At 36.7% G+C, this 18975-nt stretch overlaps 2 protein-coding genes and 10 non-coding genes across 27 annotated transcripts in view; 9 read left to right on the top strand and 3 right to left on the bottom strand.

The window, feature by feature from the left end:
• Positions 1-31: 31 nt before the first annotated feature.
• Positions 32-11112, top strand: TAF1D (TATA-box binding protein associated factor, RNA polymerase I subunit D). The gene is given in 11 exon segments (XM_027087746.1): positions 32-127; positions 1721-1884; positions 2649-3027; positions 3849-4024; positions 4371-4428; positions 4819-4941; positions 4944-4995; positions 8744-8779; positions 9412-9458; positions 9839-9885; positions 10198-11112. Coding segments are annotated over 7 exon segments (864 nt in total). The 5' UTR covers positions 32-127; positions 1721-1825; the 3' UTR covers positions 8761-8779; positions 9412-9458; positions 9839-9885; positions 10198-11112.
• On the top strand, positions 5567-5693 carry LOC113610055 (small nucleolar RNA SNORA40). Its single transcript, XR_003428924.1, has one exon. It is a non-coding gene; the product is annotated as a small nucleolar RNA SNORA40 (small nucleolar RNA).
• Positions 8289-8419, top strand: LOC113610052 (small nucleolar RNA SNORA18). Its single transcript, XR_003428921.1, has one exon. It is a non-coding gene; the product is annotated as a small nucleolar RNA SNORA18 (small nucleolar RNA).
• LOC113610056 (small nucleolar RNA SNORD5) lies at positions 8569-8640 on the top strand. The gene has a single exon (XR_003428925.1). It is a non-coding gene; the product is annotated as a small nucleolar RNA SNORD5 (small nucleolar RNA).
• Positions 9208-9345, top strand: LOC113610061 (small nucleolar RNA SNORA8). Its single transcript, XR_003428929.1, has one exon. It is a non-coding gene; the product is annotated as a small nucleolar RNA SNORA8 (small nucleolar RNA).
• On the top strand, positions 9594-9728 carry LOC113610050 (small nucleolar RNA SNORA1). The gene has a single exon (XR_003428919.1). It is a non-coding gene; the product is annotated as a small nucleolar RNA SNORA1 (small nucleolar RNA).
• On the top strand, positions 9980-10051 carry LOC113610060 (small nucleolar RNA Z40). The gene has a single exon (XR_003428928.1). It is a non-coding gene; the product is annotated as a small nucleolar RNA Z40 (small nucleolar RNA).
• On the top strand, positions 10314-10434 carry LOC113610051 (small nucleolar RNA SNORA32). Its single transcript, XR_003428920.1, has one exon. It is a non-coding gene; the product is annotated as a small nucleolar RNA SNORA32 (small nucleolar RNA).
• On the top strand, positions 10766-10892 carry LOC113610049 (small nucleolar RNA SNORA25). Its single transcript, XR_003428918.1, has one exon. It is a non-coding gene; the product is annotated as a small nucleolar RNA SNORA25 (small nucleolar RNA).
• The window catches only part of CEP295 (centrosomal protein 295), a 48253-nt gene continuing 40324 nt past the window's right edge, over positions 11047-18975 (bottom strand). For 7 of the 16 annotated variants that reach the window (XM_027087730.1, XM_027087729.1, XM_027087731.1 and 4 more), the window contains 12 exons: positions 17507-17610; positions 16916-17012; positions 16286-16534; positions 15363-15499; positions 14287-14488; positions 13067-13668; positions 12265-12405; positions 11905-11998; positions 11616-11780; positions 11443-11542; positions 11263-11362; positions 11047-11165 (listed from right to left, as the gene is read on the bottom strand). In XM_027087730.1, the coding sequence (XP_026943531.1) occupies positions 11127-11165; positions 11263-11362; positions 11443-11542; positions 11616-11780; positions 11905-11998; positions 12265-12405; positions 13067-13668; positions 14287-14488; positions 15363-15499; positions 16286-16534; positions 16916-17012; positions 17507-17610 (2030 nt within the window). In that variant the 3' untranslated portion in view covers positions 11047-11126. The other 9 variants (XM_027087733.1, XM_027087732.1, XM_027087734.1 and 6 more) reach the window with 9 other exon arrangements.
• On the bottom strand, positions 17100-17169 carry LOC113610053 (small nucleolar RNA U2-30). Its single transcript, XR_003428922.1, has one exon. It is a non-coding gene; the product is annotated as a small nucleolar RNA U2-30 (small nucleolar RNA).
• Positions 17304-17383, bottom strand: LOC113610054 (small nucleolar RNA U2-19). The gene has a single exon (XR_003428923.1). It is a non-coding gene; the product is annotated as a small nucleolar RNA U2-19 (small nucleolar RNA).

The following is an 18975-nucleotide window of genomic DNA, read 5'->3' as shown; positions in this document are numbered from 1 at the left end:
CCCCGCGGGTCGCCACTTCCCACCTCTCACTCTCTTCCTGGAGGCAAATTGTTATCGCGAGACTTCGGTCTCCCTATTAGCTGGGGCACGCAGCCCGCCCATCCTTTTCTCCAGCGCGGTAATGGAGGTTGGTGGTTCTTAAGTTGTTGGAGTGAGGGGGGATTCCGGAGGTTGCTGAATGCGGACTTCCTAGGGAGGGGTGGCGGGTATCTGGTACGCAGCTGAGGCCCATGCCGAGCCGGCGCTGGTTGGTGCAAGCTGTCTGCCCTCTCGACGGGTAGGAAAGAGGATGGGGGCTTCCGGGCGTTGTGGGCGGGGGAGGGTTTCCTCTTGTAGCTTTTCCCAGGCCCCTGCGTGGCATATCGGGGTCCAGCCGCGGAAGTCAGTCCCCGAAGGCGGAGGGCTCGTGGTTTTTGTGGACTTCGGGCCTAGTGGCTTTACTGCGGCCCACAGTACACGATTATAGCATGGGCGTGGTCCGTTGTCTGGCATGTAGATGTTAAAATGTGGTACATACAATACACATTTTCTGAATTAATAGGGGTTAAGTGCGAGGTAACCATTGCTGACGCCGTTCTTCTTGTACGAGGTTAGGCGCTTCCTGGAGACGCTCGCCCCAGAATCGCACAAAGTGCTGAAGGGGAATTGTTAGAGCCAGTGAAGGGCACTATTGCCATGTGCTTCTCGCAGAATCTCGGAATAGGAAGCCACACTTCGTAGGAATGCTTTCTAGTTTCCGAAAAAGAGGTTTTGAGTCAACTTTAATTTTTATAATACGCTCTGATTTTTTTTTTTTAAATCTCAAGTATACTATCAGTGCCATTGGATCCACTTGTTGAATTTCTTTTTGGGCAGTTATTTCGTGACTTATTTCTTAGATTTTGCATTTTAGAAAACTACGATAAAACATCATGAAATTACCAGGAGTCCGTTGGATATTTTGCAAATCTGAGGGCTCTGTGACCTTATTGGCTTCCTATGTTCGAAGTATATTGTTCTTGTAGGATTTCTTTCATCGTTGCTCATTTGTCATTGCCAAGAATGCTAAAGACTAAGAACAATATACAAATAGGAAGAATGATGGCATCCCCGATAAGGGAGATGGAAAAGTAAAATTAGACATTATCTTTTTTTTAAATTTTGTCCAAACTATTGTATCTAAGGAGATTACAACAGTGCCCTTTGTCTTTTTTTTATTATTATTTGTAAGCCTTTCATCGAAAAGTTTGAGAATTCAGAACTTTTGTATTAGTACCCATTAACAGCAAATTCCAGACCAGGAGTTTGGATAGAGGTAGTTAAGTCCTGCTGATTATTTTCCCGGGTATACAGAGGCCATACTCCACCTTCTGGCTTTGTATGCAAAAGATTTTCATACTAGTTCCCAACTGATGTTGAAAAATGGCTTTTTGGCTGTTGTATGGCTAAGGGTAAAATTACATTTTTTACTGTTGCGGAAAGCTGTATGATACTTTCGTTGGAAATTACAATACTCTTCTGGAATCTAACATTGGATAGATTAAGGAGGCAAAACTGAAAGAGAACTTGTGAATAAAATCTCTAGATTTTAGGATAGACCTGAAATGACAGTTCCTACGTGAAAATATTAAAAGCCTTGTGTGTGATTTTTGCCTTAATTTATGTGTAATTAATTTACATAATTGTCACAATGACATCAACATTTTCATTACTCTGATACTAGCTGTTTGCATTTATTCAGGGAAACAACATCACATTTACTGAATTTTGTATGGTCAGAAATCTGTTTAAATCAAAGGACAATTGACAACAAATTTGAGAGGGGCTTGGAAAACACATACCAGGAATGGATTCTATCAACTATGCAATGCCATCTGACTCAGCTGTGGAAATTGAGAATCAAAGGTAAGTGCTTTCTTTTTTTTAAATAACAATCACCAGATTTTTCTGGAAAAGAGACTAGATGGTAATTATACTGTATTTGAATTAGCGGGAAAGCATAAATCATTGTAGATAATGAGTGGTGGTAATGGTAATTTTCATGCATTAGAACAGAAAAGGAAAACCTGGTTTGCACAGGCCTTTGAAGTTTTAACTACTTATAATCGTGGGACACATCGTTAACTCAGGGAAACAGGAGTATATTCTCCGGGCCAAACTGCTATCTTCCTCATTAAATCATCCTCATTTTATAAGAAGAAAATGGATATCAGTAGGGAATCTTGTTTTAAAATCAACTTGTTCCTATATTCCACGTTATCAGGGATGCTGGCTTATGTATATGATGAGAGGTATCTAGTCCTAATTGTTTTTGATCTCACTGGGAAAACAAATGAGCATTTCTAGTATACTCACTACATCTCTCCGCTAGGATACTCTTGTTTTATTTAGAGGAGGCTTTGTCTTAGTTTAGCCTCTAGCAGTGAACAAGGCTGCCTTTGTGGAAGTTACATAAAGGAAGATGATTTTTTGGCTAAGTGCTATGGCACATGGCATTATGGGCCACTTGCGGTAGAGTGGTCAGAGCTAAGTGATTGGCTAGTACTGAGCCCATCTTTTAAAAAATTACTTTGAACATGTTTTTCTGCTTTGATTTGTAAAAGAAAAGTATATTACTGGTAATAAACAGTAATATAAGAGGGTACAATTACTCTTTCCCTGTTTTCTAGTGATAACTCTTCCTCTGGTAGCAGCTTATTTAAAACTCAGTGTGTTCCTATCCCACCTAAAAGGAGGCAAAGAAACCCTATTAGAAAATTTGTTCACACACCTGAAAGTACTCAAGCAAGAGATTCATCTAGTGACTCATCTATAGAGCCAAGACCATTGACTTTAAAAGCTATTTTTGAAAGATTCAAAAAAAAGAAACGTAAAAAGAGGAAATACAAGCCAACGGGAAGATCAAGGGGAAGACCAAAAGGAAGGAGAAACACTAGAAGCTCACAAATAAATAAGAAACAATTTAAAGACAAAGGATCTGGCTTCCCATTTTTAGAATCAGAAAATGGAAGAAAACGATTACCTTGGAGAAAAATTTTAACCTTTGAGGTGAGTCTTTATATATGCTGATGCACATAGCTTAAAATGTCTGAAATGAGTTGTTGGTCGCTTTTAGGATTTAGATGTACCTGGAACATACAGTCTTCAACTTTTATAATACTTCTCTATACTGACTATACTGCCGCTTAAATGCCATCCCCCTCCTTCAGCTCAAAGTTCACTTGGACTTCTGGGTGGAATCTTGCACTGGTAACACAGGGTGAATGTACCTGTATATGAAGTGCTCTAAGGCTGATTTTATACCTTGATCTTACCGTGTCAGGGCTGTAAACACCATTCCTAAAACTCAAATGCCCAGTTGTTTTATAGTAACCGAAGTGAAACCCACACCTGCCTTTCATGTTCAGTGGCTTTAGGATTTCATTTTGTTCAGATATTTCAATTTCTGACAGAATTACCAGACAAATAACGCCAGTACTTAGCAGTAGACTCTGAAATATTTGAGATAAGTGATTGCATAATTTGTAGTCACTTGTTCTAGAATCTGATTTATTGGAAAGGATTAATACTCATTAACCTCTTTATGTTTTAAGGTGATTAAAATAGACAGTTCTCTGCATTAAAAAATATCTTAAGTAATGCCCAAACGATACAAGATTTATGCTTGTTTTTCTTGGTACTAACTTTGATAACTTGCTAGGTAGAACAGTGAATTGATACACGTGATCTCCATATGGCAGAGTAGTTAAATGAAGATCACTAAGGACCTTGTTATGGGGATCCTTGTCATTTAGGAACATAGGCATTTGCTGAGTGGAAGAAATTTTTTTTAAGTCCTTGACTTAAAATATGGTGTTTTTGGTACATAGCAAGCAGTGGCAAGAGGATTTTTTAACTACCTTGAAAAACTGAAGTATGAATACCATCTCAAGGAATCCTTGAAACAAATGAATGTTGGTGAAGATTTAGAAAAAGAAGACTTTGATAGTCGTAGATACAGATACTTGGATGATGATGGATCTATCTCTCCTATTGAAGAGTCAGCGTAAGTTCTATCATGGATTGGAATAATTTTGGACATAGGTTTTATAAGATTAAGTGCTTTTAAATTTTAATGTTGGTCCATATGCTATCAATTTGTTTATACTTTGATTTAATGGTGATGTGAACACAGATAAAATATTAATAGACTTAACTGGTATTGCTGTTTCAGTTGTATGTCATGACAGTATACTACTCCTTGGGTTATAAAAGATTTGTCATCTGAGTGATACACTTTTTTTTAAACTATTGGAGTATAATTGCTTTACAATGGTATGTTAGTTTCTGCTTTATAACAAAATTGAATCAGTTACATATATACATTGAGTGATATGCTTTTAATATTGCAGAGCAGAGGAGGAGATTGCAACAAATCTTGAACATGATGAATGTGATATTAAATTGGTGGTAAGTGACAATTTTATCCCACTTCATTTTGGGAGGACAGCTGTTGACAAAGGGAAAATTTTATCCTGTTGTGTTACTACCTGTATTTAAGTTTTGAAAGGTTCAGTGCCCTTGGTGCAGGAAATGCAAGAATAAAAATAAGAATTTTATGGATAATTGGTGAGAACATGATCTATCAATACTATATCAGTAAAAACAATACTATTGTAAGTTTTCATGTGTGGTGTTGCTACTAGGATATCAGATGAGAAAAGCAGCAGAAGTTAATTTGGATTTTTAACATCCAGATGTAGTACCCAGGTTATTTTAAGTAACCTAGAGTTTAGTTATATGTAATTACTAACGCGGTAAAGTTTCAGTTATTGCTTAGTATTGTTATTTCTTATGCAGGAGGATAATTATTTCATAATAAGTTCTGAAATACCAAAGAAGAAGAATGTATATTTGGAACAAGAGGAATATACTGAAGAAGCTGCATTGCCTAAAAAGAGAGCATCAAAATCCAAAAAACACTGGACAGAGGACAGAATGGCCTGAAAATAGATAGGATTATGACTACCAGACAAGGTAAACAGAATAGAGAAAAAGGAACTTTATAGAAAGAAAAGATGATAAATGTGAATACATATGCCAGCCTTATGATAAAAAAGAACCTTGTAAGAAAATAAAAAGAATAAACAAATTTATAAAACTCCTGAAGTAGTAATTATAAGAAAAATAATTAAAACAGATTATGTAGAAAAAACATTGAGGCTGTTATAGCAGATATAATCACTTCCCCCAAAAATAAACAACGTCCTACTGTTTTTGCATATGGTGGTGTATTTCTGGGTAAGAGAACTTAAAGGTGCCATTTGAGCTTTGAATCAAAGAAATAAGATTGTAATCCTGAAAAGAAAATCTTAGTTGCAATAACCACTAATGATTGACAGCAATAACCACTAATGAGAATTCTCCTTAGAGTACCTGCAACTCCATTTTTATTTTTTTCAGAGAAATTTAGTGTGAAATGCCTATTAACGTAATAAGAGAACTTAATATTTTCTTTTCCTAAAAACTACCTATAATATTTCAACTATCATTTTCATCACCACTGTATGTTGCAGATTATGCCACTCTATATACTTCATTTTACCATAGCACTTGTGTTTGTTTTTGTTTAATTTGTGGACAAAGACTTCTAGACAGGTGCACAAATAAATCCTCTTTTGCAACCCAGAGCTCATTGTTCAGTATGAGTTTTGATACAGATAAGAAGGAACATGATACCTAAGAGAGTCAAGTGATGGGGGTGTATTGATAAACATAAAGATTGCTTCCAGGACTATAGAGCTGATAATTTCCCTCATATCTTAAGCTTTTAAATTATCAGCTGTATTGATTTAGTACTCTAATTTTAACGTTGACATGAAACAAAGATGGCTTCTTTTTTTAGGCTTTTTTATCTTGATCAGAGTGTCTGGATAATCTAAAAAGGTATGTCTTATGCTTTAGGTGAGTTTGGGTCCAATTTGTGTAAATGTGATAAATTGTCAGAATTTAAAACCTCCATAGGTTTCATTATTGAAAGGCATTTTTGCCAATTTTAAATTTCTGTTCATAATGTAATTTCAGAAAATGAATCTCAGGATTGACATGCTTTATAGTGACATTGTGCCAGTTTCACTTCGCTTGAATGAAAGGGTCCCAGAACTATAAATTAGGCAGTTATAGCCAGAATCTTGGATACTCCTGCTTCAAGCATACACAACGTATTTTTAATCTCCCCGCACCCCTATATAATATTTTTTAAAAGTTTATTGAAGTATAGTTGATCTACAATATTAGTTTCTGCTGTGCAACAGAGACTCAGTTATACATATATTTCTATTATGATTTATCACAGGATATTGAATATAGTTCCCTGTGCTATGTAGTAAGACCTTGTTTATCTGTACTCATATATATAAGTAGTTTGCATCTGCTAATCCCAGACTCCCAGTCCATCCTTCCCCCACATCCCCCTCCTTGGCAAACACAAGTCTGTTCTCTATGTCTGAGGCTGTTTGTTTCATAGATGTGTTCATTTGTGTGGTTTTAGATTCCACAAAGAAGTGATATCCTATGGTATTTGTATTTCTATTTTTGATTTACTTTGCTTAGTATGATAATCTCTAGGTCCATCCATGTTGCGGCAGATGGCATTATTTCATGCTTTTTCATGGCTGAGTACTAATCCATTTGTGTGTGTGTGTGTACGTGTACCACATCTTTATCCGAGTAATAATCCACTGTGTGTGTGTGTGTACATACGCACGTACCATATCTTTATCCATCTCTTGATGGACATTTAGGTTGCTTCCATGTCCTGGCTACTGTAAACGGCATTGCAATGCATGTATCCTCTCAAACCATGTTTTTCTCTGGATATATGCCCAGGAGTGGGATTGCTAGATCATATGGTAGCTCTATTTTCAGTTTGAGGAACTGCTGTACTGTTTTCCATACTGGCTGTACCAGTTTACATTCCCACCAACAGTGTAGGGGGGTGTTCCCTTTTCTCCAACACCCTCTCCAGCATGTATTATTTGTAGACTTTTTGATGATGGCCATTCTTACTGGTGTGAGGTAGTACTTCATTATATTTACATTTCTAATAATCGGTAATGATGAGCATCTTTTTATGTGCCTATGTGTATGCTCTCTTTGGAGAAATGTCTATTTAGGTCTTCTGCCAATTTTTTGATTGGGTGGTTTTTTTGTTATGGAATTGTACTATCCAATAGTTTTATTTTTATTTTTTAAATTTTCTGGTCATGGTGCTACTCTTTATATACTTAATTACATATGAACTGAGCATGTTTACTAAACACGTCGTATGTTTTCAAGTTCTTCCTTCCCTTCAAATTTTGGTTTACCAAAATTTATGTTCTGCTATTAATTCACCCTCACGTGATGTGAAGAATCCCCAAATAACTTTTTTCTTAAAAACCTCATGACCTAAATGAGATGAAATGTTGCTCCTAAAGATTATTTTATTTAATGTTATGCATGTTAATATGCTGAATGATTTAATAATTATAATTTTGATTTAATCTGACCTTTGTTATTTAGATTTGCAAAAGGGATATATTTTTCATACACTTGTTTGGCCAGTGCATTCTTTTATTTTTGGCTGCACCGAGTGGATTGCAGATCTTAGTTCCCAGACCAGGGATCGAACCCATGCCACCTGCAGTGGAAGCATTGGAGTCCTAACCACTGTACGCCAGGGAAGTCCCTACAGTGTTTTTAATGAATGCATAATCTAAAATGAGGTAGAAGATTTAAAAGTATAATGCTAGAAATGACTACACAGGACACAAAATTTCATGAATCTGAATGATATAAAGTTTTATTAAATACACCCAATTTGTCTTCAATGATTCCCCAATCGTCAGAACATCAGCCATTTTTCTGTATTTTTATAATTGATATCAACTAATGAGAAAATGCTTTATATAGTTCTTAAATTAAGGCAAAAATTCAGTCAAAGTAAAAATTTTGCAGTAATCTGGGAATTGCATAGGCAAAATACATTGCAGTAATGAAGTTCTTAAAATCAAGCTTAAATTTATATGTGGAACTCTTCGTTTGGTTCATGTATAATAGCTAATAAGTACTTTGCATATTTTTACCTGTTAATATAATGCTATCTTTTCTAAGCATTGTAAAAATACCTAACCATGTGACTAATTCATGGGATGATTTCCTTAAATTTCTTAAAACATCCTTTGTGATGTCTGTTACTGCATAGTTTTGAACATATCTAAGAGACTGGAGCTCTTTCAAATAATTGTTCTCTTGTGGACTTGTTTATATTTTTTAAAACGCAAGCAGTGGTTGAGGTCTATCCCGATGGGGCTTTTTCTGTAAACCTACATCGTTGGAAACGCCTCATAGATTAACTGTGTGGTTTCCTTTACTCATAGAACTACCTGTTAGATCTGTGGGAAAGAACTACAAGACAGAGCTGCCAAGTAAACTGAAAAACCTAACGAACTTTTTATCTTAGGTATTGGCATATCCCAATGATCTGTACTGTTCTAGGGTGTGATGGCTTAGGTAAGTTTTAATCAGTGACAGTGTAATTTGTGCGGGGGTAGTGGGGGGACCATTCCAGTTCAGATGATGAATTTAACCGTTCAACTGCTGAATGATACAGACATGAACTAAAACTTAATTCTGATAGAGCTGAGTATGCTTAATATCTAAATATTTTAAGTTATATATTGAGGTTTTAATTTTTAATCACATGAGTATGGTATCCATCTTTTATTTGATATTTTATTTGCAGGAGTGAATATGATTTGAACCTAATACATTTTTAGAGGTAAGTGGAATATTTAATTTCTATTCAAATTAAGGATTCAGAAGTTCTGAAAAGAATGTAAATTTTGAGTATAGCATTCCATTACTGTCGTGGCTGCTAGTTAATTAGGTATAAAACAATTATCAGGATTTCAGCCAAAAATACTGCTGTAATATTTGTGTTTACAGAATTGGAAAAAATGAAGAGACAGCACTGACACGTAAATATGTATAATCGGATAGTTTCCTATGTAAGTTCTATAGGTATAGAGAGGGTAAAGGTAGCAATGGCTAGGTTTATAGTTTAAAATGGAGTTAATGTAGTTGTCTCATTGGAATGACAAATAAACACGTTATAAGAACTTAAATTTTTAGAGATGTGTGAAGATATTTCTCAGATAGTAACATTACAAACTTGAGGTTGAGGGTTTTTTCTGGTTCCGTCATAATTGCACTGCATGGTATCTGCATTCAGCAGTTTGTTCCTGCTGAGTGTTCAAAGGACAGTGCAATATAAATTCAGTATTTGGCATCGTTGGTTTCCTTGGCTTTGTGCATGTTAGACCTGGTATTTCTACTGATACAGTATTCCTATAGTTTCTCATACTGTTCAAGTTTGACAGTCTTCAGTAGTAACTAATACTATTTTTCTAGGATGTCAAATTCAGAACCAGGCAGATCCATCTCCTGACCCTAAACATGTAAGGATTTCTATTTCTGTTGCTTCTAGTAGCTTTCCTTCATTAATAGCATTGTTAGCAAAACAGCAGAACTTCTACACAAGTGCAGAAGCCTTTTGCACAGTGTATATATAAGCTTGAGAGAAATGTTTATAAAGCCTCATACAGTTGAAAATGGGCACTGTCGTTCATGGTGCCCGTAAATTGTTAATGTGGCTACATTGAGAACACAGGTTTTGCTTCCATCACTGTAATTTCATTGCGGTGGTGACAATGAGACCTGCAACATTTTTTTTTTTTTTTGCTAGGCTCATGAGTAAAAATTGGACATAACAAGGCTTTTCAGTATTAGAAAAGATGAAGGGATAAATAGCAACATACTTGCTATATTTAATTTCTAGGGTCCTAAAGTAAATCACTTGAGGAAATTGGATCCCAAAGATTACAGGTATGATTTTAATTTCATTTTTTCCCCTTGTATTTAATGAAAAAGACTGACATTAAAAAGGCCATTAGTTGTTTTACTATTTACCAGTAATGTATGATGTCATGATGATGGCAAAATGTTCAACTGCTCTGAATGGGCTGAATGAAAATAGCCTTTCTGAACATCCATCTTACATAAAGCTGTATTTTAAATGAAAGCTCTAAGATAAAAGTTGCCTGAAACATGCATGTTTGGAAACAATCAGCTAAATTTAGGTGTGAATGAAAATGGAACCTAATCAGTCCCAGTTGCCATTACAATCTTTTTCTGTAGGCGGGGAATTTTGAAGTGTGTCCATATTTCATTGGAGATCAAAGAAGCCTAACTAAAAGAATTGTGGTAAGTAATTATTTTTATTTTACCACACCAAATTATTTGTCAGGCTTTAATGGTCATTACCAAGGCTTTTAGAATGCAGTTTCTCATTTGCTGTGGACATGACCATAAAAAAAGTTTCCCACTAGGTTTTATTTCTGCTACTTTGTAGCATTCAGCCTGTTGGGAACATTTTATTATTATTTACTTGTATTTCCATTGCCTAGGTCAGCACTGTTCCAGTATAAATAGAACACAAGCCATTTTTTTCTAATTAGATTTTACAATACTGATGTAGTGACTATTATATTGAACAAGTTGTGCCTAGATTGCTGGAGTTCTTCGTTTAATCCTGGGCTTTTAGTTTATTACATTACAGGTTGCCTGGTTACTAAAGGAGGGGAGGCTGGCTTACATGAGCACCTCTTAAAATGGACCCTTATCTTTATATTTGTTATACAGGGCTGACTCATATGATAACTTCTTTTTTTGAAAGGTATGTACACATTAAAGAAAATAATTTTATAGGTCATTTCAAAGAGGGCTGATGGGACCACATCCAGGAGCTCTTTACGCTGTGACCAAAGACTGAGTTCTCCACTGGATATAATAGTAACTTGATAGTGCTATGTTTTCCAGATGGAGATACAAGCCACTCATACCCATGATTAGTGATGTGGGAAAGTAATTTAAATATCTTCCAACTTTAACCAGTGTCTACTCTCTTCTTTAGGGCTATTTTATCTTGAAGATTTATGAGTTTGGAGGAACTAAGGTGATTGGCAGTGGAAAGAATCAGAACGTGTGGAATTCCTTAAAAATTTATTGACTTAAATAACTTTGTGTTACACATAATAAAAAAAAACCTTTACACTTTGTGTGGAAAGTCAGCATATATTTTTGGCTCGAAGTTTCTCTAATGTTTTCTGTGGAGGGAATAATAACGTTTATCAGTTGTAGTTCTGATGTGCCTTAGACATGAAAAATTGGCCGGGGGGGGGGGGGCGGGCAGTGGCTGCTCACCTTATGAAATTCTTTTGCCCTTGCTCTGTTTTGGGCATATGCGTCTTGCTTTGCTTTCTCTTCCTTTTGCTTTTTCACTTCAGGTAACTGATGGTATAATCTGCAAGAAATTTATGTGGAATTAAAGACAGACACTTAAACTATGTGAATTCATATATCTTCATATATCCACATACATACCTTAGAGCCCTTTGGTGCATATGGGCTTGTGCAGTCTTTCTGTCTTCAGGAAGAGACACTCTAACCTTGTTCACACCCTTTAGGTGACTGACAAATGAACCTGAGCAGAGAACAAGTCATTTAATATATATGTAATGCCAGATTCTCTTTGAAAACTGATGTGTAGAGTATACCTGTGGATTTCTCCTTTACTATTTTGGTTTGAAAACTTCCAGAGACACGAGTTTTATTCCTTATTTCTTTCTGTCTCTGTGAGGATCTCTCCATAAATGCTTTTTTTCTTTTGATAAATGCTTCTTGTAAGCTCCCTGGAGTAGCTGTAAACTTTGAAAGGGTTTCTGTTTAAAAAAAAAAAATCGAGGCTATATGTCAGCAATATACAAATGTGTGGGGTTTCTGCTCAAGTAGGGGGAACCCCACTGGCCCCTGGGCTCACTAATCTGATGCTCGGGGCACACATACCTGCACACACAGCTGGTTTCTCCACAGGATGTTCTGATGCAGCTGGACAATCTGAGTTTGGTGTTTCTGACAGAAGAGGCAGAAATTCACTCACCTAATTGTGAGAAAGTCACAGACTTTACCACTTTACCTCACTGTACAGATTCACAGCAAAGGTTCTAAACTTTACCCATTCTAAACCCTAGGTCTTTTGGAACTGCCTTTCTAGAAAGTTCAATTGTCAGCTTGTCCACTGTGAGCACATTCATACATGATTCTAATGTAAGAAATGCCATATAGAAAGCTAAGTAAAACTATCCTTTTCTATTCCCTAATCCTCAACTGTGGGTTGCTGTATAAAATGAGAGCTATGAAATTTACCTGAAAACAGCTCTTTGCCTCATTTTCTCTCTTTTCTTCTAGAGTTAAGTTTGCAAAATCCATTTCAGCAATACTGATATCACTGTTGCTTATCAATGTAAGTTCTGGTTCTTCCATTATACCATGGCCACATTCTGTCTCCTGTACAGTAAAATTAAAAGGGAAACAGTATTCAAAAATCATAGCCTCAAAAACACTCAGAATGTGAAAAATATGTACCTTATGGAAGAAGAAGAACAGGTTCTTCAACTAAGGATAATGGAGAAGACAAACTACACGGGTTACAGAGCCAAGTGCCTGCTGACTGGCGGCTGTGCAGAACAGTGTGTGTATCCCCTACCTATCTGAATGGACCACCAGGGAAGTCCCTAGACCACACTTTATTAAGGAGAAACCCTTTCAATACTGAACAAGAATTTACAAAAAAAAAAAATCCAAAAGCTGCCAAGTCAGTCACCTTAGTTTTTGCTTATCTGTGGAGGGACAAACAGTACTAGAAGGTAAGCTGAAACCAAGTAGATTAATCCAGTGCAGCACAGTGAAGTTCAACACTATGTGCTGAAGCATAGGCTGAGCCGCCATTTTTCAGGAAAGCTGGAGAAAAGAAATGCGAACTGGGAAGATCTGTAAAATTCAGAGGAAGGTCAAATTTTAAAAATTTGCTTTCTCATTTCATTGGAGATTTCTAATGATTATGAGATTGACTATATCTCATATAGTAGCTCTGTTGCATCTCTTGCAATTTTGTTTAAAAAGTCTGAAAATGAAACCAAAAATTACATACAACACAGATTTCACTTACCCAGATTGGAATAGAGTTCTGTAGTGAAAAGGATCCAGAGCTTACAGAGAGCGCTGACTGTGCTTGTTGAGTTTGGTTTCCTGTGATTGTTGGAGTTTCTGCAGTAGTTGAATCCTCAAGACATTTTTCATTCTGAACAGTGACTGAATATGGTGTCTGAATTGAAGTTCTTACGCATAATTGTGGATTTATATTTAAAACGCCACAGGTTTCTTTATCATCAGTGAGCCCTTGACCTTGTAACACTGTACCAACTCCTCTTTCTGACAGTTCTTCAAAGCCCAGTCTTTCTTTCACTGAGCACTCGCTAGAGGCAGAACCACATGGAGTGCTATGCTGTAGATTTAACTGATGAAATACATTAGCCTCACCAGATGAACTGAAGACTGAACTTTGCAAATTTCCTACAGACAGCTGGAAATGAACACTTTTTTGCTTGTTTTGTAATATTTCATTCTGTTCAGAGGAAGAGTATTGATTTTCCGCCCCTTGGGAAGAATCTCTTGCTTCAATGCTGCTAAAAATACTTGGTAAGTCAGCATGCTGGCTTCCTTCTTGTGAAGAAAATTCTGGCAGAAGTTGTTGAAAAGATTGTTCAGACCCTATAAGAAATCAGTTGATCATAATTATATGTTGTAAAAACTTCGATAGAGATACAGTCTCTTAATAGTTGCTGAGAACATTGCAAATAATAAAGTCAGGTTACTTAAAATTTTAGGAATGAAAACTGATATACATAGACGTGAATAGAAAGTTAAAGGATGTCACAGAGATATTCGAATAACTACTGCTCACACCATGTATTTTCTCCTATAATAGTTAACAAAGGAACTATGACTGTTAAACACAAGGGCTTTCCCCCCCATAACAGAATACTGACTTTATAACAGAAAGACTTAAACATGCATGTGCATCTCATATATGTTGTGATGTGTGCATATATATAAAATTTGTATAAAAAGTTTTAGAAGGATACTTAAACTGATAACTGTAAGGGTTGAGGTAGGGAAGTTGAGCAAGAGGCAGCACTTTTTATTTTATCAAAATAAAATGCAAACACTATATATTACTTCTGTTATTTAAATAAATATACAGAGAAACTGGTGAGGAGTGGAGACAAACCAAGAGCTACTAGGTACAATTTCCAAGGAAAATTGATAAAAATAAACAACCATGAAAAACTACTGAGCTTTATTTAACTTTTTTGAACTTCTACATACCTTCAATAACATTTTCTGTAGCAAAACTCTGAGCTTCCTCATGAGCCCAGTTAGGGTCAGGCTGCTGGTTCACGCTGGTGTTAAGAGAAGAATGCAGGCTGGTCCTCAGTGCTGTAAAAGAAGCTGTACTTTTGGGTGACAGACTAGAACGGAGGCTTTCACAGGAGGAATGTGACCTCTGATGGAAGACAACCGGGAAAGGCTGAAATATTAGTATTTACTATGTTGAATCAATCTTTTATGTTTCTTTGATATTATTCTTCCTTAATTACCACTTTACTACCACATAAACCACTTGCTTATTCAAACCCAATTCTTTCACTTTAGTAAATATGAAACAGACTTTTTGTTTAGAAAACAAATTGTGAATTAACAAGACAGAGTTCAGAATATGTTCAGAATATATCATTTTCTGATAAGCAGGAACTATGCAGAGCTGCCTGGAAATAGAAAGACCCAGGTTTGAATCTTAGCTCCTTTATTGTATAGGAAGAGACTTTAAATTTTGCAAAATTCTGTTTACCTGACTGTTTAAGACTGAATTCCATTAAAGTAACCCCACCCCCCGAAACCCTGAAGACAAGTTTTTTTTTTGTCTTTTTGTGTTTTTTTTGCGGGCCTCTCACTGTTGTGGCCTCTCCCGTGGCGGAGCACAGGCTCCGGATGTGCAGGCTCAGCGGCCATGGCTCACGGGCCCAGCCGCTCTGCGGCACGTGGGATCCTCCCGGACCGGGGCGCAAACCCGTGTCCCCTACATCGGCAGGCGGACTCTCAATCACTGCGCCACCAGGGAAGCCCGACAAGTTCTTATGGGTCATCATAGCTGGAGATAAAACTATTGGGACAAAATTCTAATGCACCTGTTTTCAATCTTGGTTCTGCATTATAATCACTGTATCTGACCATTCCTAGGGATTCTGATTTAATTGGTCTGAGGTACAGTCTGGGCACTGGTATCTAAAAGCTTACCAGATGATTTTAATTGGCAGCCAAGGCTAAGAAGCATTGTTCTGTTCTAACAGAAGAAAAGACAGTTTTTGGAAATTCACTGCAAAGAAGCATCTACTTTATTATACCTGGTAAAAGTCTTTGCTGTCTTGAGAAATCCCAGAGAAAGATGATGAATCAAAATCTGGATGTGGTTCTAAGGGTTTAAACAGCTGACGATGCAAATTTGGAAAACTGTGCTCCAGTTCTGGAAAGTCAAAGTCAACTGTTGGAATTTTAAGGAAAAAGGACACTTATTTTAAAAATGAAGCCTAGAAAAGTAGTACTAAGAACATACTCATAAAGGTTATTTTAAGATAACTCCAATTCAACAAAATTACTTGCATTTTTTTCATTACCTGCAGGTGCTTTCAAATTAAGTCCTGCCGTTATCTCTCATGTACAAAAGGGGCAGGTGGTGGCAGTGGTTTGACCAGAACCTTTGACAAATGCAAGTTTACATTTCTACTAGCCTCAAGGTCTTTATGGGGTTAGTTAGGAGTAAGATGCCATCATGGTCACTGCTTTGTTACAGTAAGCTTTGTTATTCTCAATTAGCTCATTTCAGGATCAATGATTTGAAAAAAAGAAGAAAAGCTCACTGTACCGAGTGTTGCCACAGGCCAGACACTGCACTTTATCTGCATTATCCCAAACACCCCTCCTTCCACTAGAGACAAAAGAGTAAGCTGCCTGTGGTTTCACAGTTAGGAAACGGTCAAGAGGTCTGATTTCTGAGTTCTTGTGCTCAGTATTGGCAATACTGAGCTACTGTAGTTAACTTTGCAAAGGTGAAGGAAGATCTGCTCATCTCTTCTACACTGTCTCAGTCAGTTTCCAAAGCCCCTCTCTCACTAAGTGCTCTCCTCAGCGTTTTCCATGTTATAACTGCTACAGCAAGCCATCAAAACACAAAGCTCAAACAATCACTACTTTCAACTAAAAAGGATGAAAGGTTAAAAGTTAAAAACACTTAGTTTACGTGAAAGTATTTGTTCACAAATAATTTTACCCCGCAAGTCTGTTTTTTCAGTCATCAAAATTGCTTCATTTATGTACTTGTCTATCATCTGCTGAATGTGTGTCTGACCAGATGTAAATGTTTCCAATGCAGGTAAAAGAGGTTTAAGGGAGTCCTGAGGGTCCTGTCTTTGATAAATAACTTGTGTTGAAGGAACTACAGAACTTAAAACATTTGTTTCCTCTTCTTTACTGGTGGGAGATTCTTGTTCCCTCTTGTCCACAAGCTCTGAAAACGACTCTGAAAATTGGGTTTAATGAAAATATTTAGTGTCTGGGTACTTCCTTTGAGACAGATTTTAGCAGAGAGGCATAGCAATACACATCCACAAGGAATCAGTGCAGCCAAGAAATGTGCTCCGTAGATTCCCACCAACATTAGCAGACCCTCCTCAACGTGCTACTGGAGATCAGCAGAGTGTCTCTGCGTCTGCAGCCCCGTGACTTCAATCACGATTAGAATGTCATACTGTCCAATATTCTAAACGCATGATTACTTCTGAGATTTAAAGAACAATCCCTCTCAGCACCTTGTGAAAAGCAATGTTGGCTCTCACCACTGTACTGCAGTGCAACTGGTGCTTCTCTTTCAATTTATTTATAAACATTCTGATATTCTTACCTGTAAGGCTCAAATCTGTGTTTTCATAACTTAAAAAGCTCCCAGTAGAAACAGTTATTGAAGATAATGGCTCATGATAAATTTCTTGTGTTTCAGCCTAAAAATTAAGGAGAACATTAGGCCACAATGTAGGAAGTAATATCTAGAAAAAACCCAAATCACCAACATTAGCAGTTATTTATTCTGAGCTCAGATCAAGTGTAGAAACCTTCATAGTTATAAAGGTCCGTAGTAAAACCTTTTCATCATTGCTCAGAACTGATCAGCCTTTCATACACACACCCCCAGCCCACTCTCACTCCCCCATCAATAAGTCCTCAGTCATCCACTGTCACCTTTATACACACACACACACACACCCCTTATTGTTTTAAATTATTCTTTTGCTTCTCAGAACTATAGAGATCATGCATCAGGTAGACTAAGAGGTCTTCTGATGCTCAGATTTGGCTGTTTTCATCACTGATCCACTCCAGTAAGAGCAGATCTCAGAGAACATGGACTTTAATATTCCACAACTTCTGTAAACTAAAAAGACAACAGGAAGCCAAGCAACTCTAACAATGCAGTACACATCAAGACATGACTAACCTTATCATCTGGCTTCACATTTGGACCCAGGTACGTATGGTCTTCTTCCTCCGCAGCATAACTTAATACTGCATGACTCTCAACCGCAGCCTCACTGACCTTGACTAAAATGAGGAAGGAGGGGGAAGGTCTGGATTATGACAAATCAAATTTTTAGCACCAGAGGGCATAATTTCCTGCTTTCCTACAATTTTCTTTCATATTTTGCTTTGTAGAGCTGCCTTATCTTAGACCAAAAAGAAAAAAAAAAACTCATATTATTATTCATTAAAAGCATTTAGGACTTCCCTGGTGGCACAGTGGTTAAGAATCCACCTGCCAATGCAGGGGACACGGGTTCGAGCCCTGGTCTGGGAAGATCCCACATGCCTCGGAGCAACTAAGCCCGTGTGCCACAACTACTGAGCCTGCGCTCTAGAGCCCATGAGCCACAACTACTGAAGCCTGTGCACCTAGAGCCCGTGCTCTGCAACAAGAGAAACCACCGTGATGAGAAGCCCGCACATTGCAACGAAGAGTAGCCCCCACTCGCCGCAACTAGAGAAAGCCCGCGCGCAGCAACGAAGACCCAATGCAGCCAAAAATAAACAAAATAAATTAACTAATTAAAAAAAATTTATAGTTAGCACAATGTAATTTTTCATGGAAAACTGTAGTCGTCATTATTATTCTATGAATAAAACCCTTTAGAAAAGAGCCAGTATAATGGGAAACGCTTTTGTCATTAATTTTAACTGAAGAAGGAAGAATATTCAATTATAAGTACAGTGTGATCTCAAAGGTGAGACAAATGCACATAAAAAAGACAAAAACACCAAGTGCATCCAGTGGTTGCTTGAGAATGGTAGGACAAGGAGGAATTCTGCTTCTTTATAACTTGCAGTGCTGTCTAAAATCACAATGAGCATACACTGCTTTTATTATGAATTATCATTCCTAATTACACTTGACATATTAAAAATACGTAAAAATTATACTTTCTGTCTCACTATTAGTAATCCGGGTATTCTGAGTTAGTTTTTCTCTTATTCCCAATAGTCAACATTTGTGAGAAAGCCGGCCAAGGCATATGGTCATCTGTGGCTCTGAAATAGAATAAAATTAAAACTGCTCTGCCAAATAGAAACTAAAATTTCTGTCTCATTATCCCCATGATATTATTAAAAGAGATCATGAACGTTAAAAGTATGTTTCTTAGATGTTTGTGTAAGAAATATTTTCCAAGAGGTAACCCAGGACACATACACATGCACACATATGTATCTGTGTGTAGATACATATATTTATTCATAAAATGATATCTATATTATGGATAATAAAGTAAAAACAGCAAATATCAAATATTATATTTAAATATAATTTGTTTTTAAATACAATTTTTTACCCTCTCCTAGTTCAATTAAAAATATATTACTGTGATACAACTGATTTAACCATTAAACTGTTTTTTTTTTTTTTTTTTTTTTTTT

This window comes from Aethalodelphis obliquidens, unplaced genomic scaffold (assembly GCF_003676395.1).
Source record: "Aethalodelphis obliquidens isolate GAN/ISIS:26980383/991018 unplaced genomic scaffold, ASM367639v1 scaffold60, whole genome shotgun sequence".
Classification (NCBI taxonomy): domain Eukaryota; kingdom Metazoa; phylum Chordata; class Mammalia; order Artiodactyla; family Delphinidae; genus Aethalodelphis; species Aethalodelphis obliquidens.
This window is presented reverse-complemented; position numbering and strand designations above follow the sequence as displayed.